Here is a 17940-nt window from a genome sequence, read left to right as displayed (position 1 = left end):
GAAACTTTTAAATGTTGCAAAAATAAATGCTAATATAAATATATTGATCTAACGTGTCTGCATCAAGGCCTTTTTCTATATAAATCGTTGGCGAAAACATTACCTTCAACAAAAAGTACTATCAAAATACATAATAATAGTTACTTGCAAGTACTCAACACCTTCATTTGCAAGCTAAATTCTAAAATTGATTGGATGTAAGATATGTTTGTATTAAATAAATGTCATGCCCAGATACATAGTTAACTAACTCTTTAAAACCGAGTTGTTAATTCATTAGTTAATCGATTATTTTTAATAAAAAATAACTTACATGACTTTCTGTATATACCTAACTTCCCAATAAAATCATTTTAGTAATAACTTTCATTTAAACGATAAACTTTTTTATTTTTTTTGAAACGACAAACTAACTAACCTACTCCTAAATACCATTTATGTCTCCTAAAAAACTTGAACTAATGACCTTTTATTTGAGATAATCACTTTTTACAGTTATGCTAAAGTCCCTTTGATATAAACCTTTTTTTTAACATAGAAATACACGTGACATAGAAATATTTATTAGTATTTTCCTTTTCTTTAAGAAAAACAAATTAAGGCTAAAATTTAAATAAAAAATAGTAGAAGGTTGAAAATAGAAAAAATTTATATTTTATCGAAAAAATAGCATTTTTATGAATCAAAATTTCCTTCTCTCTCCCTCACTCAGGAACACACAATGACTACGGATCTCCTCCGCATCTCTCTACCACTTCAACCCAAGTCCACCACCTTCAGCCACCGCATTTTGACCTGCAATGTTGACTACAAACGGCATCGCGGTTACCTTTACCGGCCACCACCACGTATCGTCCACAAACATCTTCCTAACCTCCTCGTCCTCGCCAAGGCAGTTGATGTCAACTCTCCTTTACAGACCACGTCGGAGAAGCTACAACAACCACGCCGGGAAGACCAGCCTTCCGTGCTCCTTGATGTAACTGGAATGATGTGCGGCGCGTGTGTTTCACGTGTCAAGTCAATTTTGTCGTCCGACCAGCGAGTGGAGTCGGTGGTGGTCAATATGTTGACCGAGACGGCGGCGATTAGGTTGAATGCTGATGCGGAGGTGAGTGGTGTGAACGCTGCGGATGAATTTGCTCGGAAATTGACGGAGTGTGGATTTCCGTCGAACAGGAGGGCGTCGGGATTAGGGATTGAAGAGAAGGTGCGGAAATGGAAGGAAACGGTGGCAAGGAAAGAGGCGTTGATGGTTGAAAGTAGAAACCGGGTTGTTTTTGCTTGGACTTTAGTTGCTTTATGTTGTGGATCGCATGCTTCTCATATATTGCATTCTCTTGGCATCCACATCGGCCATGGTAATTCACTAATTCTTTCTTCCTTTTCCTTTTGAATCCTTTCTTTTCCCCCACCTTTAAGATGATTATCCTCTTTCTATTGGCACCTAAAATCTAATGGTTGAAAAAGTGGGATTTGGCCTTTGCTGCAATGATTTTGAACAGAATCCAAAAACTATCCTGAATTGCTAGATTATATATCTACCTGAAAGGCTGAAATGCTTTAACTTCTGGTCTTATATAGGCGCATTAATGGAAATACTTCACAATTCCTATTTCAAGGGCAGTTTAGCTATTGGTGCTTTGTTGGGACCTGGAAGAGGTTGGTTTTACTTCTTACCTGAAAAAAAAACAAGTTTGCAATTCTGTCAATAATCCATCTGATCATATGATTTATATCCAATGAAACTTTTCTCAGATTTGCTTTATGATGGTCTAAAGGCCTTCTTTAAGGGCTCTCCAAATATGAACTCACTTGTTGGATTTGGATCCATTGCTGCTTTTATGATAAGTGCTGTAAGCTTCTCATTCATGGACATCCTATTTTCATCAATTTTACATTATCACATCATTACATGTTTCATACTACTAATACATTCTCCATCTTCTAGATCTCACTTCTTAACCCTGATCTTGGATGGGATGCCACATTCTTTGATGAACCGGTTTGTATAGTGTCACTTACAGTTTTCTTTTCTTTTCAAAATGCCAACTTTTGTAATTTCTACTCATTCAGTCATCATCATATAATTTTGAAAATGAATTTCTCATTAAGGGCTGCTCTCTTTTAGCATGCAGGTCATGCTTCTTGGGTTTGTTCTCTTGGGTCGTTCACTTGAAGAAAGGGCAAGACTTAGGGCATCTAGTGACATGAATGAACTATTAGTAAGTTTATATTTTCAAACAAACTTTCTGCATTATAATTCTACAAAACCTTTATGTTTTGACATTTTTACCCTTGTGGCTATCATGTGTCTGCAGTCACTGATATCCACACAGTCACGTCTAGTAATCTCTCCCTCTGAAACTGATGCATCTACTGGTAGCATACTGAGTTCTGATTCAATCTGTATTGAAGTCCCTACTGATGACATTCGAGTTGGAGATTTTGTATTGGTTTTGCCTGGAGAAACTATTCCTGTAGATGTAAGTCTTGTTAACTTCCAATTAGAACATCATAATTCACATTACAATTTCAATAAAATAGTTTATGGATTAGGGCTTTTGATACGATGAATATAATCTTGTGTTCAGGGGAAAGTTATTGCAGGAAGAAGTGTTGTGGATGAGTCTATGCTTACAGGAGAGTCTCTTCCTGTTTTTAAGGAAGAAGGGCTTTTTGTCTCAGCTGGAACAATAAATTGGGTAATATTCTTTGAGCATTTGGAGAAAAATTTGATCTTTGAGCATTTTTATATAATTTTTATTTTGGAATTATAAAATTTGAGGTAATATTCTGTCTTTCAGGATGGCCCACTGAAAATTGAAGCTTCTTCCACTGGATCCAACTCAACAATAACAAAGATTGTGAAAATGGTATTATTAGATTAAATGGAAGAAATAGCAATTTTACTTTCATTTATTTGTTGCATTTAGGGTTGAAAGCACTATTTTTGTACACCTTGTTTTAGGTAGAGGATGCTCAAGGGCGTGAAGCACCTATACAGAGGCTTGCAGATTCAATTGCTGGACCATTTGTGTACACTGTTATGACTTTATCAGCAGCAACATTTGCCTTTTGGTATAAAACTATTTATTTACCATTTTGCCACAAAAAATATCATTCACAAGTTTAAACTAGTAATTGCTTTTTGTTTATTCCATTGTTAAATGTGAAGGTACTATGTTGGGGTACATGTTTTTCCAGATGTGTTGCTAAATGACATTTCTGGCCCTATGGAAAATCCTCTGCTTTTGAGCTTAAAACTTTCCACAGATGTCTTGGTGAGTGAGTCATACATAATTAACCAAATTAAACTTTTACTTTTTTTACACCTTTTAAAAAGGGAAAACTACAGAAAAATAAAACCTAGTTTCACCATTTTATTATAATGGAAAAATAAGTATAATTATTTTTCAGGTTGTATCTTGCCCATGTGCACTAGGACTTGCAACACCAACTGCTATTCTTGTTGGAACCTCTTTAGGTATATTATACCATCTCTATTACAACATTCTACTTTCATTTTTTTTTTTTTTTTTTTTTTTTTAAAATTAGGATATAAAACAGGTGCTAAGCAGGGGCTTCTTATTAGAGGAGGTGATGTGTTGGAACGTTTGGCAAACATAGACATTATCACTCTAGACAAGGTATTTATTTAAACACTCTTTTCAATTCCTTTTTCATGTAACAGGTGAAATGTGTAAATAATGGCAACCTACTTTCATTTCTTTTTATTACAACATTGTACTTTTGATTTTTTTGTATTAAGGCAATGTAATTTGAAAGTTTTACCTAATTATAGCATTGTATTTTTGAAAAATCACTTTTTGTTTGTGTGATATTGCTCCAATTGGGTAGATTTTTCAAAATACAATGCTATAATAATTATGGTTCATCTCATAAAAGACCTTATATTTTGTGTTTTTTCGGGATTAAACCTCATCTTTATTTTTTTCTCATAAAAAAGTCCTTATATTTTTTCGTTTTTTTCCGAAAAAACCCTCAACTTTGTCTTTTTTTTTTCCAAAAAAAAACCCTCAACCTTCTAAATGTTTCTAAATAAATCCTCAACTTTTTTAGTTTTTTCTGAAAAAACCCTCACATTTTACAACTTTTTTTAGAGAAAATTGACTAAAAGGACCAGATCGGAAAAATTAAAAAATACACGTTCTTTTTCATGAAAGAGTTAATCTTAAATAAAACCTTATATTTTGTGTTTTTTCCGGATTAAACCTCAAATTTATTTTTTGCCTGAACTTGTATTTTTTTATTTTTTCCGAAAAAGCCCTCAACTTTGTATTTTTTTCCGAAAAATACCCTCAGCTTTCTAAACGCTTCCAAATAAACCCTCAACTTTTTTAGTTTTTCTCGAAAAAACCCTCACATTTTACATTTTTTTTGGCAACAAATGACTAAAAGGGCCAAATCAGAAAAAATGAAAAAAATACAAGGTCTTTTTCAGGATTTTTTTTTGAGGTTTAATCCGGAAAAAACACAAAATATAAGCTTTTTTTTAGATTAACTCTTGATGAAAAAAATAAAGTTAAGGTTTAATCTGGAAAAAAAACACAAAGTACAAGGTGTTTTTATGAGAAGATTAACACTAATAATTAATAGGAAGAAATGAAAGTAGGATGCTATACTAATTAATAAACAAATGAATAAAAGTACATTGCTATTTCTTGTATATAACCAGACAGGAACTCTAACGGAAGGAAAACCAACAGTATCTTCCATATCATCTTTTATTCACAAAGAACACGAAATCCTCCAATTAGCTGCTGCAGTAGAAAAAACAGCATCACATCCAATTGCAAAGGCTATTATAAACAAAGCAGAATTATTAAATCTAAATATTCCGGTTACAAGTAGGCAGTTAGTGGAACCAGGGTTTGGGACCATGGCGGAAGTTGGTGGCTGTTTGGTGGCTGTTGGATCTATGAAATGGGTTCACCAACGGTTTCAAATTAAAAAAAATATTTCAGAAGTTATGAATTTGGAAAAAGATGTGATGAAAAAATCATCACAAGGGCGTTCATCTTCCGATTATTCACAAACAGTTGTTTTTGTTGGTGTGGAAGGAGAAGGGATTATTGGTGCGATTGGGATATCTGATAATTTACGTCTAGATGCTGAGTCTACTGTAAAAAGGTACTACTGCTATAAACCCTAAACCTTAAACCCTGAACCCTGAACTGTTTGTTTGTTATGTTTTGAAGGCTACAAAAGAAGAAGATAGAAACAATCTTGTTATCAGGAGACAGGGAAGAGGCAGTTGCAAGTGTAGCAAAGACAGTTGGCATACAAACTCATCTCATCAATGCCTCTTTGACTCCACAACAAAAATCCGATGCTATCTCAACTCTTCAATCCTCTGGCCACTCTGTCGCAATGGTATGTATATTCATATATATATATATATATATATATATATATATATATATATATATTTTTTGAATTCCAATGTAAATAATGATGATATAATCTTCAAAATTAAGGTGGGAGATGGGATTAACGATGCACCCTCTTTGGCTCTAGCGGATGTTGGAATTGCTTTGCAAGTTGAAGGACAAGAAAATGCTGCCTCCAATGCAGCGTCCATTATACTTCTTGGCAACAAACTTTCACAAGTGAGCATTTACAATCTACATATAACACCTTTTTCGGGATATTTTTCAATCACAAGGATGAGGAGAGGGCATTTACGTCTTTTGCACAAACGAGAGATCGAGAGCAAGTCCATGTCCCACCTTTTTCGTGGGATAAAAAATTGCAAATTTTGTCCCATTGTGATCATAGTCCAGTGCACGTCAAAGTAGTACAAATACAACCTGTTCTGTCATGTCATGTCTTGTTACTGAGTTGTGATGTGATGTGTGTAGGTGGTAGATGCAATTGACCTTGCAAAAGCAACAATGTCGAAAGTTCATCAGAATTTGTCGTGGGCTGTGGCGTATAATGTTGTTGCAATCCCCATTGCAGCTGGTGTGCTTCTTCCTCATTTTGATTTTGCCATGACACCTTCACTTTCAGGTAATTTACATTTTTATTTTCTTATAAATTGATTTTGATATTTCTTTGGGCTCCATTTGTTATCTGGACTAGACAAAAATGACGAGGATAGGATATTCACATCTTTTGCACAAACCAGAGATTAAGTGCGAGTCCCTGACAAATGAAATTGGTCCTTGACTGGTCTAAAACCAGTCCTTTTTTTAAAAAAGGACCGGTTAGACCTAGGGGTGAGCATTTGGACCGGATCGGTTTTGGAGAATATCGTGGACCGTGGACCGGATGAGACTTAACGGGTCCAGGTCTCCAGGTCCGGGTTTTCCAGTTCTTGGACCTGTTTGGACCGGTACAACTTTATATGCATACGGTACAAGTTAAAACGTGTTTTTGGGTTTGATACAACTCGTTAAAACGAATATGTTGTTGGGTTTGATACGTTACAACTCGTTAAAATGAATACTTTTTTGGGTTTGATACGGTACAACTCGTAAAAATGAATTCGTTTTCGTTTATTGTGCCTTTTGGACCGGTCAAACTTTGTTTATTTATACTTTATACTATTTGTTTGAAGGATTGTAACTCATTGAATATAACACCAAAAACAACAAAATTATAGTCTAAAATAATCTACAAACTCTAAAGTACACGTTGGAAAAAGCGCATGTCAATCCGACTTAAAACAAATGAGATATGATTGTTTAAAGAATTTCACAGAATAAAAAAGTTTAAATTTTTTGTTGAAAAGCTGAAATATTTCAGCTTTGATATCTTATTTTTGAAAGATTGTAACTCATTGAATATAACACCAAAAACAACAAAATTATAGTCTAAAATCATCTACAAACTTTAAATTACACGTTGGGAAAGACCGCATGTCGATCCGACTTAAAACGAATGAGATATGCTTGTTTAAAGAATTTCACAGAATACAAAACTTTAAATTTCTTGTTGAAAAACTGAAATATTTCAGCTTTGATATTTCATCTTTGAAGCATTGTAACTCATCGAATATAATACCAAAAACAACAAAATTATAGTCTAAAATCATCTACAAACTCTAAATTACACGTTAGAAAAAACTTCATGTTAATCCGACTTAAAACGAATGAGGTATGTTTATTTAAATAATTTCACAGAATTGCTGAAAAGCTGAAATATTTCAACTTTGATATCTCATCTTTGAATGATTGTAACTCATCAAATATAACAACAAAAACAACAAAATTAGTCTAAAATCATCTACAAATTCTAACTTACACGTTGGAAAAAACCGCATGTCAATTCGACTTAAAACGAATGAGATATGTTTCTTTAAATAATTTTACAAAATACAATTTTTTTAAAAAATAAACCGGTCCAAAACCAGTTTTTACTTGGAACCGGCCCGGACCGTTTTTGCTGAAATCCTAGAACCGAGAACCGGCTGGGGGTCCAAAAAAACGGTCCGGTCTGGTCCACAGGTCCAAATGCTCACCCCTACTTAGACCAGTCCTCCGGTCTTTACTTTCGGTTGAATGACCGAATTAAATCCGGTTTCAGTCATAAGTTGGTTAAAGACTGAAACCGGTTTAAAACTGGAATGAAATTAGTCCTAAATCAATTTTAATATTATATATTAAAGGCATTTATGTCACCAGTACTTTTATTGGTAATCATGAAAGTTTATAGCTAAACATAATGAATGCATTGATTATCTATCAATTGATTAATAACCAAACATTATATTTATACATGCTTCCCTCACTTTTTGATGCGATTAAATCTTTTTATATAAATATTCTTCCAATTATATAACATGTATCGAGTACTGAAATTTAACAAATATTCTTAAAATGATGTTTAATAACTCTTGTTATCTTGCAAATTTACATTTACCTGGTATATATGATACCTCAAGTCTCGAATGGGTGATTAAGTGAATAATTAATATATTCTCACATTTTACCTTTTATAAATAAAAATAGAAATACATTGCCACTTTGCCAGATTGAAGATTGAATATATTACATATTTTGTATGACTGAAAAAATATTAACAATTTATATTTTTTGAACCTTATATGGCTGAAAAAAATAAAGAAAAACGGGACTGATTATGAAAAAATATTAACATTTTTTTTTTTTGGTTTTCATTTGTTTGTTTTGATAATTGATAGGTGGACTTATGGCGTTTAGTTCAATATTTGTTGTGAGCAACTCACTTCTTTTACAACTTCACGGGTCTCATAATAAAAAAATGAAAAACGAAGGTGAAAAGCGGATTGAATCTACATCTTTAAGAGCATAAAGATGTTGATTGATTGTGTTATATAATTTATACGATGTAATACGGTTGTTATTGAGATCTGATTTATCGTAAACTATGTAAGTAGAGGAAATCAAAGGCAAAGGAATATTGTGCTTCAACTTGTTGTACCTTTGCCATGATATAACAACACGTATAGAGTACAAACTACAAACTGTTTCTTGAAATTATTATAAATATTGGTCTTTAAATTTATATATAAGCAGTTTATATTTTGTTATTTTTGTTTTTAAGTTGATTACATTATAGCATGGTTTCATTACATTATATCTGTCTATTTGTTGTAGAATTTCATTACATGATTTTTTTTACCAAAACCAAATGATCATATTTTTTTTATATTTATTTCAAAATAATCATCACTTTACGAAAAGTATGGATGATTTAAAAATATGGTTTTGGGAAAAGAAGGTTTTGAAAGGACAACAGTATATTGTAGCCACATGCTATCATTGGATTTTTAATATAAAACTTAATGATATTAATTATTGTATATAATCCTATCTTATATAATACAAGCATTTATACGTAGATCTTGTCTCAAGAACTATAAAAGAAGCAAAAAAAGACACCTACTAGAGATATGTATACGCCGGTGTGTACCTTCTCACTACCTTTCACTTTTTGCCTACCACTTCATCACCATGTCATTTTCCTTTTACCATCATCTCACCCTTTTCACCGTAGTAAATGGTCACATATCACCCCCTCAAAATATGCAACGACTAGTGTTTTACTGTACAATATCAGAAAGCATGTAAAAAAAAAGAGAAGAGAGAAGCGGATGCGGTGAAATGGTCTTGTGCTGGGAGGGTCACTACACCACTGCGGTGACCCCTCATCACCTCACGGTGTGCGGTGTCGATACACCTACTGGCCTTATATATTAATATAAGATTCATCTTATCTTAAATTTGAATATGATTGATTAAGGATTGTGTTCTAAACCATAAGAAATAGTAATACTATTTAAACCAATAGATATTAAGATAAGATTCCATTTATTTTAATTTTGAAAATGATTGATTAAGGTTTGTGTTAAATTATAGAAAATACAAACACTATTCAAAACAATAAATATTAAGATAAGATTCCATTTATCTTAAACTTGAAAATGATTGATTAAGGTTTGTATTGAAAAGATAGAAAATGATAATAATATTTAAAATAATAAATATTTGTAAGATAAATATAATCAAGATAATTCGATAATGTTAATATAGTTTTGGTTCATTTTCTTCCATTTGGAATCGTATAAATTTATTTAATAGAAATAATAATATCAAAGTTGTACAAGCAACAAACCCATTCAATCTTACATGTATTGTTTCTATTGTAATAAAAAAAACGATAATTAAACAACTTTATCGAATAAATCCGTTTTCCACATGTTTACCGCTTCAAAATGTGTGTTTCGAAAATTCCAAATGACCCAAAAATTTGTGATTATAACTACACCAAGACAACTTCTTTGGACCACATTAAACTTGGAATTATCCACCAAAGTAATCTAATTTGTGACCTAGGCAAAAGAAGGAATGTCTAAACTCCCACAATCTTTTGATTTGTGGCCAAATAGATGTAGCAATTACTATATATGTGGTCCAGAATCCTGTATGTCAGTGGACAAATAACCGATTCAACATCAATTCCTTTATTAAGTACATTAGTTATGGTTGCAATATTTTTAACTACAACCTTCAAGTTAAAACATTCAACTTGACAATAACAAGAAAATCCCATCTCGTTGAATTATTTTTAACTATAACCATAGATAATTGCCTAAAACGGCCATCTTCACCATAGATGACTTCAATAACACGAACCCACAAAGCTTGATCGTTTTCAAGAAACCCTGCCTCCAATTAAAAAGAAAAGTCCAATCGAACAAAAACAAACAACCCACTCCCTCATAGCTTAAAGGGCCTAAAGAGTTCAGAGTTCAAGTCTCATGGTGGACAAATGTGTAGTTTAAAAGTACGATTTAGAATGCAAAACTGATCAAGGAAAGTCCAAAACTGATTAAGAAAAGTCCACCATCCCAATATGTTAACCTTGGTTTGAAGCCAATTATTTCATTTTGTTTGAACACCACCATTACCCAAGGAACACAAATCAATAAATAGTTTTCCATTGTTTGTTCATATGTTTGTATTTGTTTATTGTTTGGGTAAACTTGAAGAAACACACAAACAAGCCACATTTATATCGATTCGATTCGTTTAAACACCCCATAGTATCATTCGTTTTTAACCCACAACACCATATGCAATAACTAACAAATAATAACAATAATAAAAAAAAAGTGCATTTCTCATTAATAAATGACCCAAACATTTTTTCCTTACGCCCATAAAATACCAAAGGACACTGCACATGTTAGTTATTATAACCTATTTACTCATAAATCCATCCTCCCAACTTCCAAACTAACAATTTTCAATAAATCTAGAACCACATCGATGCAAATTCACCATCGAAAACGATCTAATCGAAGACATGTTCTTCTTATTTAACTCAAGATCTTTGTTTTCTGAAGTAAACCGCAATGTGGAGGATTTGGCTTTCTTTGATATTCGTCCCATATTGATACCCGATAGTTGGAACGCAGTGTGGTTCTTGTTTTTATGCGATAAAATAGTGGAAGCTACAAGATTTCTTCGTTTTCTTGTGTACGCGTTATCTGGTTTTGCAATTTCATGTATTGATGGTTTAGATGAGGGCCACATTTCGGTTAAAGATGTGAATGATTTTGATTTCCCGTTGTAGAACGTTGATATTCCTCTTCTGTAAATAAAATGAGCGTTAACTTTTAGTAATCGGTATAAAGTATTAAAATAGTTTTTATTTATTTATTTATTATAAATTTTAGACAAAAGAATAAAGTAGTTTACTCTCGTTTAGTTGTAATAGTTATATACTACTAGTAATAAACATTCCATTTTTATTTAATATTTGACTCTCGTTTAGTTGTTCATCAACTCGACGAGTTCATGACCATCTTCATATGACTCGCCGAGTTGACTATGCAACTCGCCGAGTCCTTGCAGACCTTCATCCATGCAGACACTTTTCAAGCCATGCCAAGGTTCCAGATTACAGATCCAAGCTTCTAAGGCATGTTTATCACGTAAAGTTGCAAACTTTACATGCATGCAAGGCCCTAAAGGCTCCAAATGACCAATCTAAGCTTCTAATGGAGCTTTACACCATAGGAGAGTCTCATCCTTGCAAAAGCTGGAAACTTTATGGACTTAGGACTCAAAAGAGGTTCAGATCTGAAGTTTCAACTTCAGATCTAGCTCCCATACCAAAATCCCTTCATGAATAACTAAAGAAAGCCCTAGTTTCCACATATGAATGATTCTAGAAGAAAAAGAGGTTAAGGTAACAACTGGTTACCTCCAAAACGTGCCCAAACTGAAGTAGGCTCTGGATCCACACATAAATCTTGATGCTAGCCTCTTGATCTACAAATTTCCTTCACAAAAGTCACTTCCCAAAGCTCCAAAACACTCTCCAAGCTCTCACTCACGGAAATTAGGGTTTCTGGGTCTCAAGAGGGTGATAGAGGACAGTGGGAGGCGCTAATGGTCCAATATATAGGGTGCAAAACCCTGAAAATTAGGGTTTCCACTGCCAGCTCCTACTCGTCGAGTCCCTCATGCCGACTCGACGAGTCACTCATTAATTGACGTGTCCTGGCCCGCTGCTACTCGACGAGTCAAGCGCCAACTCGTCGAGTAGACCTTAGACATGAAGTCTAAATGGAAAAATTAATAATACCTGACGGTGGGGATGTTACAATTCTCCCCTACTTGACTTAGACTTCGTCCTCGAAGTCTGCTGTAGCGAATAACTCTAGGTAATGCTCCCGCATCTCAGCCTCCGACTCCCATGTCCACTCGGATCCCCTACGATGCTCCCATTATATCTTTACCAATGGAACCTCCTTGTTGCGCAGGACTTTCACTTTCCTTTCCAAAACAACAATCGGCCTCTCAATATAATTCAGGCGCTCATCAATCTGAATGTCATCCAGTGGCACCACCACCTCCGGGTCCACAATGCACTTTCGCAACTGCGAAACGTGGAAAGTACTGTGGATCCGACTAAGCTCCTCCGGCAGATCTAGTCTGTAAGCCACCTTGCCAACCCTGACAATGATCCTAAACGGCCCAATATATTGGGAAAAGAAGGTTTTGAAAGGACAACAGTATATTGTAGCCACATGCTATCATTGGATTTTTAATATAAAACTTAATGATATTAATTATTGTATATAATCCTATCTTATATAATACAAGCATTTATACGTAGATCTTGTCTCAAGAACTATAAAAGAAGCAAAAAAAGACACCTACTAGAGATATGTATACGCCGGTGTGTACCTTCTCACTACCTTTCACTTTTTGCCTACCACTTCATCACCATGTCATTTTCCTTTTACCATCATCTCACCCTTTTCACCGTAGTAAATGGTCACATATCACCCCCTCAAAATATGCAACGACTAGTGTTTTACTGTACAATATCAGAAAGCATGTAAAAAAAAAGAGAAGAGAGAAGCGGATGCGGTGAAATGGTCTTGTGCTGGGAGGGTCACTACACCACTGCGGTGACCCCTCATCACCTCACGGTGTGCGGTGTCGATACACCTACTGGCCTTATATATTAATATAAGATTCCTCTTATCTTAAATTTGAATATGATTGATTAAGGATTGTGTTCTAAACCATAAGAAATAGTAATACTATTTAAACCAATAGATATTAAGATAAGATTCCATTTATTTTAATTTTGAAAATGATTGATTAAGGTTTGTGTTAAATTATAGAAAATACAAACACTATTCAAAACAATAAATATTAAGATAAGATTCCATTTATCTTAAACTTGAAAATGATTGATTAAGGTTTGTATTGAAAAGATAGAAAATGATAATAATATTTAAAATAATAAATATTTGTAAGATAAATATAATCAAGATAATTCGATAATGTTAATATAGTTTTGGTTCATTTTCTTCCATTTGGAATCGTATAAATTTATTTAATAGAAATAATAATATCAAAGTTGTACAAGCAACAAACCCATTCAATCTTACATGTATTGTTTCTATTGTAATAAAAAAAAACGATAATTAAACAACTTTATCGAATAAATCCGTTTTCCACATGTTTACCGCTTCAAAATGTGTGTTTCGAAAATTCCAAATGACCCAAAAATTTGTGATTATAACTACACCAAGACAACTTCTTTGGACCACATTAAACTTGGAATTATCCACCAAAGTAATCTAATTTGTGACCTAGGCAAAAGAAGGAATGTCTAAACTCCCACAATCTTTTGATTTGTGGCCAAATAGATGTAGCAATTACTATATATGTGGTCCAGAATCCTGTATGTCAGTGGACAAATAACCGATTCAACATCAATTCCTTTATTAAGTACATTAGTTATGGTTGCAATATTTTTAACTACAACCTTCAAGTTAAAACATTCAACTTGACAATAACAAGAAAATCCCATCTCGTTGAATTATTTTTAACTATAACCATAGATAATTGCCTAAAACGGCCATCTTCACCATAGATGACTTCAATAACACGAACCCACAAAGCTTGATCGTTTTCAAGAAACCCTGCCTCCAATTAAAAAGAAAAGTCCAATCGAACAAAAACAAACAACCCACTCCCTCATAGCTTAAAGGGCCTAAAGAGTTCAGAGTTCAAGTCTCATGGTGGACAAATGTGTAGTTTAAAAGTACGATTTAGAATGCAAAACTGATCAAGGAAAGTCCAAAACTGATTAAGAAAAGTCCACCATCCCAATATGTTAACCTTGGTTTGAAGCCAATTATTTCATTTTGTTTGAACACCACCATTACCCAAGGAACACAAATCAATAAATAGTTTTCCATTGTTTGTTCATATGTTTGTATTTGTTTATTGTTTGGGTAAACTTGAAGAAACACACAAACAAGCCACATTTATATCGATTCGATTCGTTTAAACACCCCATAGTATCATTCGTTTTTAACCCACAACACCATATGCAATAACTAACAAATAATAACAATAATAAAAAAAAAGTGCATTTCTCATTAATAAATGACCCAAACATTTTTTCCTTACGCCCATAAAATACCAAAGGACACTGCACATGTTAGTTATTATAACCTATTTACTCATAAATCCATCCTCCCAACTTCCAAACTAACAATTTTCAATAAATCTAGAACCACATCGATGCAAATTCACCATCGAAAACGATCTAATCGAAGACATGTTCTTCTTATTTAACTCAAGATCTTTGTTTTCTGAAGTAAACCGCAATGTGGAGGATTTGGCTTTCTTTGATATTCGTCCCATATTGATACCCGATAGTTGGAACGCAGTGTGGTTCTTGTTTTTATGCGATAAAATAGTGGAAGCTACAAGATTTCTTCGTTTTCTTGTGTACGCGTTATCTGGTTTTGCAATTTCATGTATTGATGGTTTAGATGAGGGCCACATTTCGGTTAAAGATGTGAATGATTTTGATTTCCCGTTGTAGAACGTTGATATTCCTCTTCTGTAAATAAAATGAGCGTTAACTTTTAGTAATCGGTATAAAGTATTAAAATAGTTTTTATTTATTTATTTATTATAAATTTTAGACAAAAGAATAAAGTAGTTTACTCTCGTTTAGTTGTAATAGTTATATACTACTAGTAATAAACATTCCATTTTTATTTAATATTTGTTATCATTTAGTTCATTTGATCTAAAGAGGAACAATAATTTCAATAAGCAAACAACATCTATCCATATAAAAAAATAGGCCCCTAAATGTCTTATTTTCTCCTTTCAATAGTATTTTTTTTTGTATAAAATAAATAAAAATAATAAAAAACTTTTATTAAGTAAAAAAATACTAACAAATATATTAACGAATAATTCCATTGAATAAAGAAGGGGCTAGATGCAAAAAAAGAAAAAAAGCAACTACAATTTCGTTGATTTTTTATTATAGCATATTTTTTAATTTATTTGTATTATAACATTGTATTGTATTTTAAAAAAATATAGCGATTTTTTTAAAAAAAATCTAGCGATTTAGTATTGTCATCAAACTACAAAAAAATTTACTTGCTATAATTGGATAAATCTTTTAATATACAATGTCTTAACAAAAAAATTAACATACTAAAACAGAAAAAAATATACAATACCATAATGTATAAATAGATACAAATAAGTTGTTATTTCTTTTCTTACGCTAAATAAAAATGACACCTTGGATATTAATTTCGTGGAAATCGTTATACAACTGTGGTCCAAGTTAGACCAGCAAATTGTTTGATGAATTGCATGTGCACGTATATGTATTTTAAACCTACCCAATTAAACCACTTTTAAAACATGTTATTATATTTATAATTAATAGCCTCTTTTGGTCACTATTTTACTTACCCCACTCCTTATCTATATACACTTTCTATCTTATCCTTTACTTTAATGGACAAAATAATAAATAAGAAACAGTACAATAATAATACAAGTGGCACAATGTCCCCTTTATTTTAGTATTATGGGATAGGATTGTGACCATATATTATATAATTCTAAAAGAATATGCGGATATAAAATAAAGATGTGAAATATGTTTTGGTAATGATGTCATACACTTATTTTGTCAAACTAAAAACAATAACATTGTAAAAAGAAAGATACGGCAATTTAGATCCTTTATTTTGTAATATCATATAAATATATATAATTATTGTGATCTTTATGGAAAGACGATATTAACGCTTTTTTAGGTTGACTTTACAATAATATCCATAAGAAAAGAAGTTTGATTTTGATAACAAAAGTTTTTGTGGATCGAAGTAAAAATTGGAATGTTTTTGGTAAAAGATAAGATAAGATGTGTTTTGTTGAAAATTTGTCAATTGTGAAAATGGAAATGCATCTAAATTCTATTTGGGACAAAAATCGTTTGCAATTAGTTGAGGATGAGATTGAGTATAAGATAATACATCCCTTTCATTCACCAAACTTTTCCTAATTTGATAATTTCCAATCTCACACATTGAAATCGTCAATTAAATGTTTTCAATAAATTCTTCAAGCAAGAATCGTGCTTGAGTTTATGCAAATAATCAATTTGTGAATGTAGCTCCTTGATTGTTAGCTAAAATAGTTGCTTAAAAGATCATGAATTGCATTAGGTCAAGTATCAGTATCAATCTAGATGCATACGATTCGTCATGGAAAAAGAAACAGTTGAAATTGAATCAGAGAAAGTAAAATTAAGATACCTAATTTTCATGATACCAAAGCAGAATCTAATTCTGTAATTGAAATCTACGACGATGTTAATATACAGAACTTTCACACACAAGAGTTAATGAAGGAGAAGACGAAAACAAACCTGATCGGAAGCGCTTCCTCAAGAGCTTGAATTGCATCATCGAGAGAACCATTGCTGATTTCGTTCTTATTCTGATGATCATATCTATAAGGACTTTGAGCATCACCTTCCTGATCGCCGCCGTCGTCGTCGTCGTCGCTATTTTTGCCGATCGACGAACTACTAGACGAATTACACTCTTCTTCTATGATCCTCATGAACTTTGTCGCTCCGGCGGTTTCGTAGATCCTTTCAGCTTCTATTCGTCCTCCGTGATTGGTCATAACTACTGTCTCCGGCGGCGGCAACGGCAAAATCCGGCAACCACTACCAACACTGCCCACTCCTTCTGAGTTAAGTTTCATCCGATCAATGTAAATCAAAAAAATGTTGGATTTTACGGAAGTAGTAAAGGAAGAGACAACAATGGGCGCCCCAGTTTAGAATCCGAAATCAGTGTGTTTATGTGTATTTATACACTCATAGGTGTGTTCTTTATCCTACCTTTTGTCCGGCTGGTTTTTCATTTATTATATATACTATATATTTTTTATGAAATTAGACTTCCTTTGACTTAGGTGTGTTTGTTACCTTCTTACATTTTTTAATATTACTTAAAAAAAAATGGATGATAATGTTGTAAAGACATATAGGTTTGTGTTTTCGAGGCAAGATTTTGAGTAGGGATGCATCAACGGGCCGGATCCGGATCCGGACCGAACCAACCCGAAGGTCTTGAGTATCCTTGATCGAAACTGGACCGTTTTAGGGTGTGTGGGTCTAGATTCCGGGTCCCAAACATGGTTTGGTTTTTGGACAGAATTGACATTTGTTTGTCTAAATATTTGTTGGACTTCATATAACTTGTTGGACCATATGAACCATATATTCTATTTGCCGGACATCTTTTACCCAACAATATAGTCTTAAAATACTAAATTAGTATCATTAGATTTTCTAACTGTATTATACATATATCTTTTTGTATTTTTCATTTTCGATATGTTTATTTAAAATTGTAGTAGATTTTAGATATTTTTGAAGTTTGTGATTACGAAATATTATCACATTTTTTTTCATCTAAATAATACCTTGTAAGAACTATTAAAGCAATTTATTTCTGATTTCTTTTGGTCAGGTTTCAATAAAGAAAGAAATATTTTTTTAAAATTTCTGATTTGGTCTTTGGTTTGAAATTAATTTTTTTTTCGTGAATTCATA

General features: G+C 32.8%; 2 protein-coding genes across 2 annotated transcripts; one reads left to right on the top strand and one right to left on the bottom strand.

Annotated features, from left to right (window-relative positions):
• The first annotated feature begins 677 nt into the window (after positions 1-677).
• LOC145124084 (copper-transporting ATPase PAA2, chloroplastic) lies at positions 678-8539 on the top strand. Its single transcript, XM_079059305.1, has 17 exons — positions 678-1361; positions 1585-1662; positions 1759-1856; positions 1952-2005; positions 2139-2225; positions 2322-2486; positions 2595-2705; positions 2808-2876; positions 2972-3081; positions 3179-3284; positions 3421-3487; positions 3571-3650; positions 4700-5154; positions 5223-5397; positions 5502-5633; positions 5886-6036; positions 8171-8539. The coding sequence occupies exons 1-17, from the start codon at positions 722-724 to the stop codon at positions 8299-8301; spliced, it is 2709 nt and encodes a 902-aa protein (XP_078915431.1). The 5' UTR covers positions 678-721; the 3' UTR covers positions 8302-8539.
• A 5864-nt stretch (positions 8540-14403) lies between these two features.
• LOC145126830 (hybrid signal transduction histidine kinase M-like protein) lies at positions 14404-17220 on the bottom strand. The gene is made up of 2 exons (XM_079062115.1): positions 16741-17220; positions 14404-14895 (listed from the first exon to the last, which is right to left on the bottom strand). Exons 1-2 carry the CDS (start codon positions 17082-17084, stop codon positions 14538-14540), a joined length of 702 nt encoding a protein of 233 aa, XP_078918241.1. The 5' UTR covers positions 17085-17220; the 3' UTR covers positions 14404-14537.
• Between the last annotated feature and the right edge of the window lie 720 nt (positions 17221-17940).

This window comes from Lactuca virosa, chromosome 7 (genome assembly GCF_052849685.1).
Source record: "Lactuca virosa cultivar CGN04683 chromosome 7, Lactuca_virosa_CGN04683_v6, whole genome shotgun sequence".
Taxonomy (NCBI): domain Eukaryota; kingdom Viridiplantae; phylum Streptophyta; class Magnoliopsida; order Asterales; family Asteraceae; genus Lactuca; species Lactuca virosa.
Note: the sequence above shows the minus strand (reverse complement) of the source record. Positions and strands in the feature narration are given on the sequence as shown.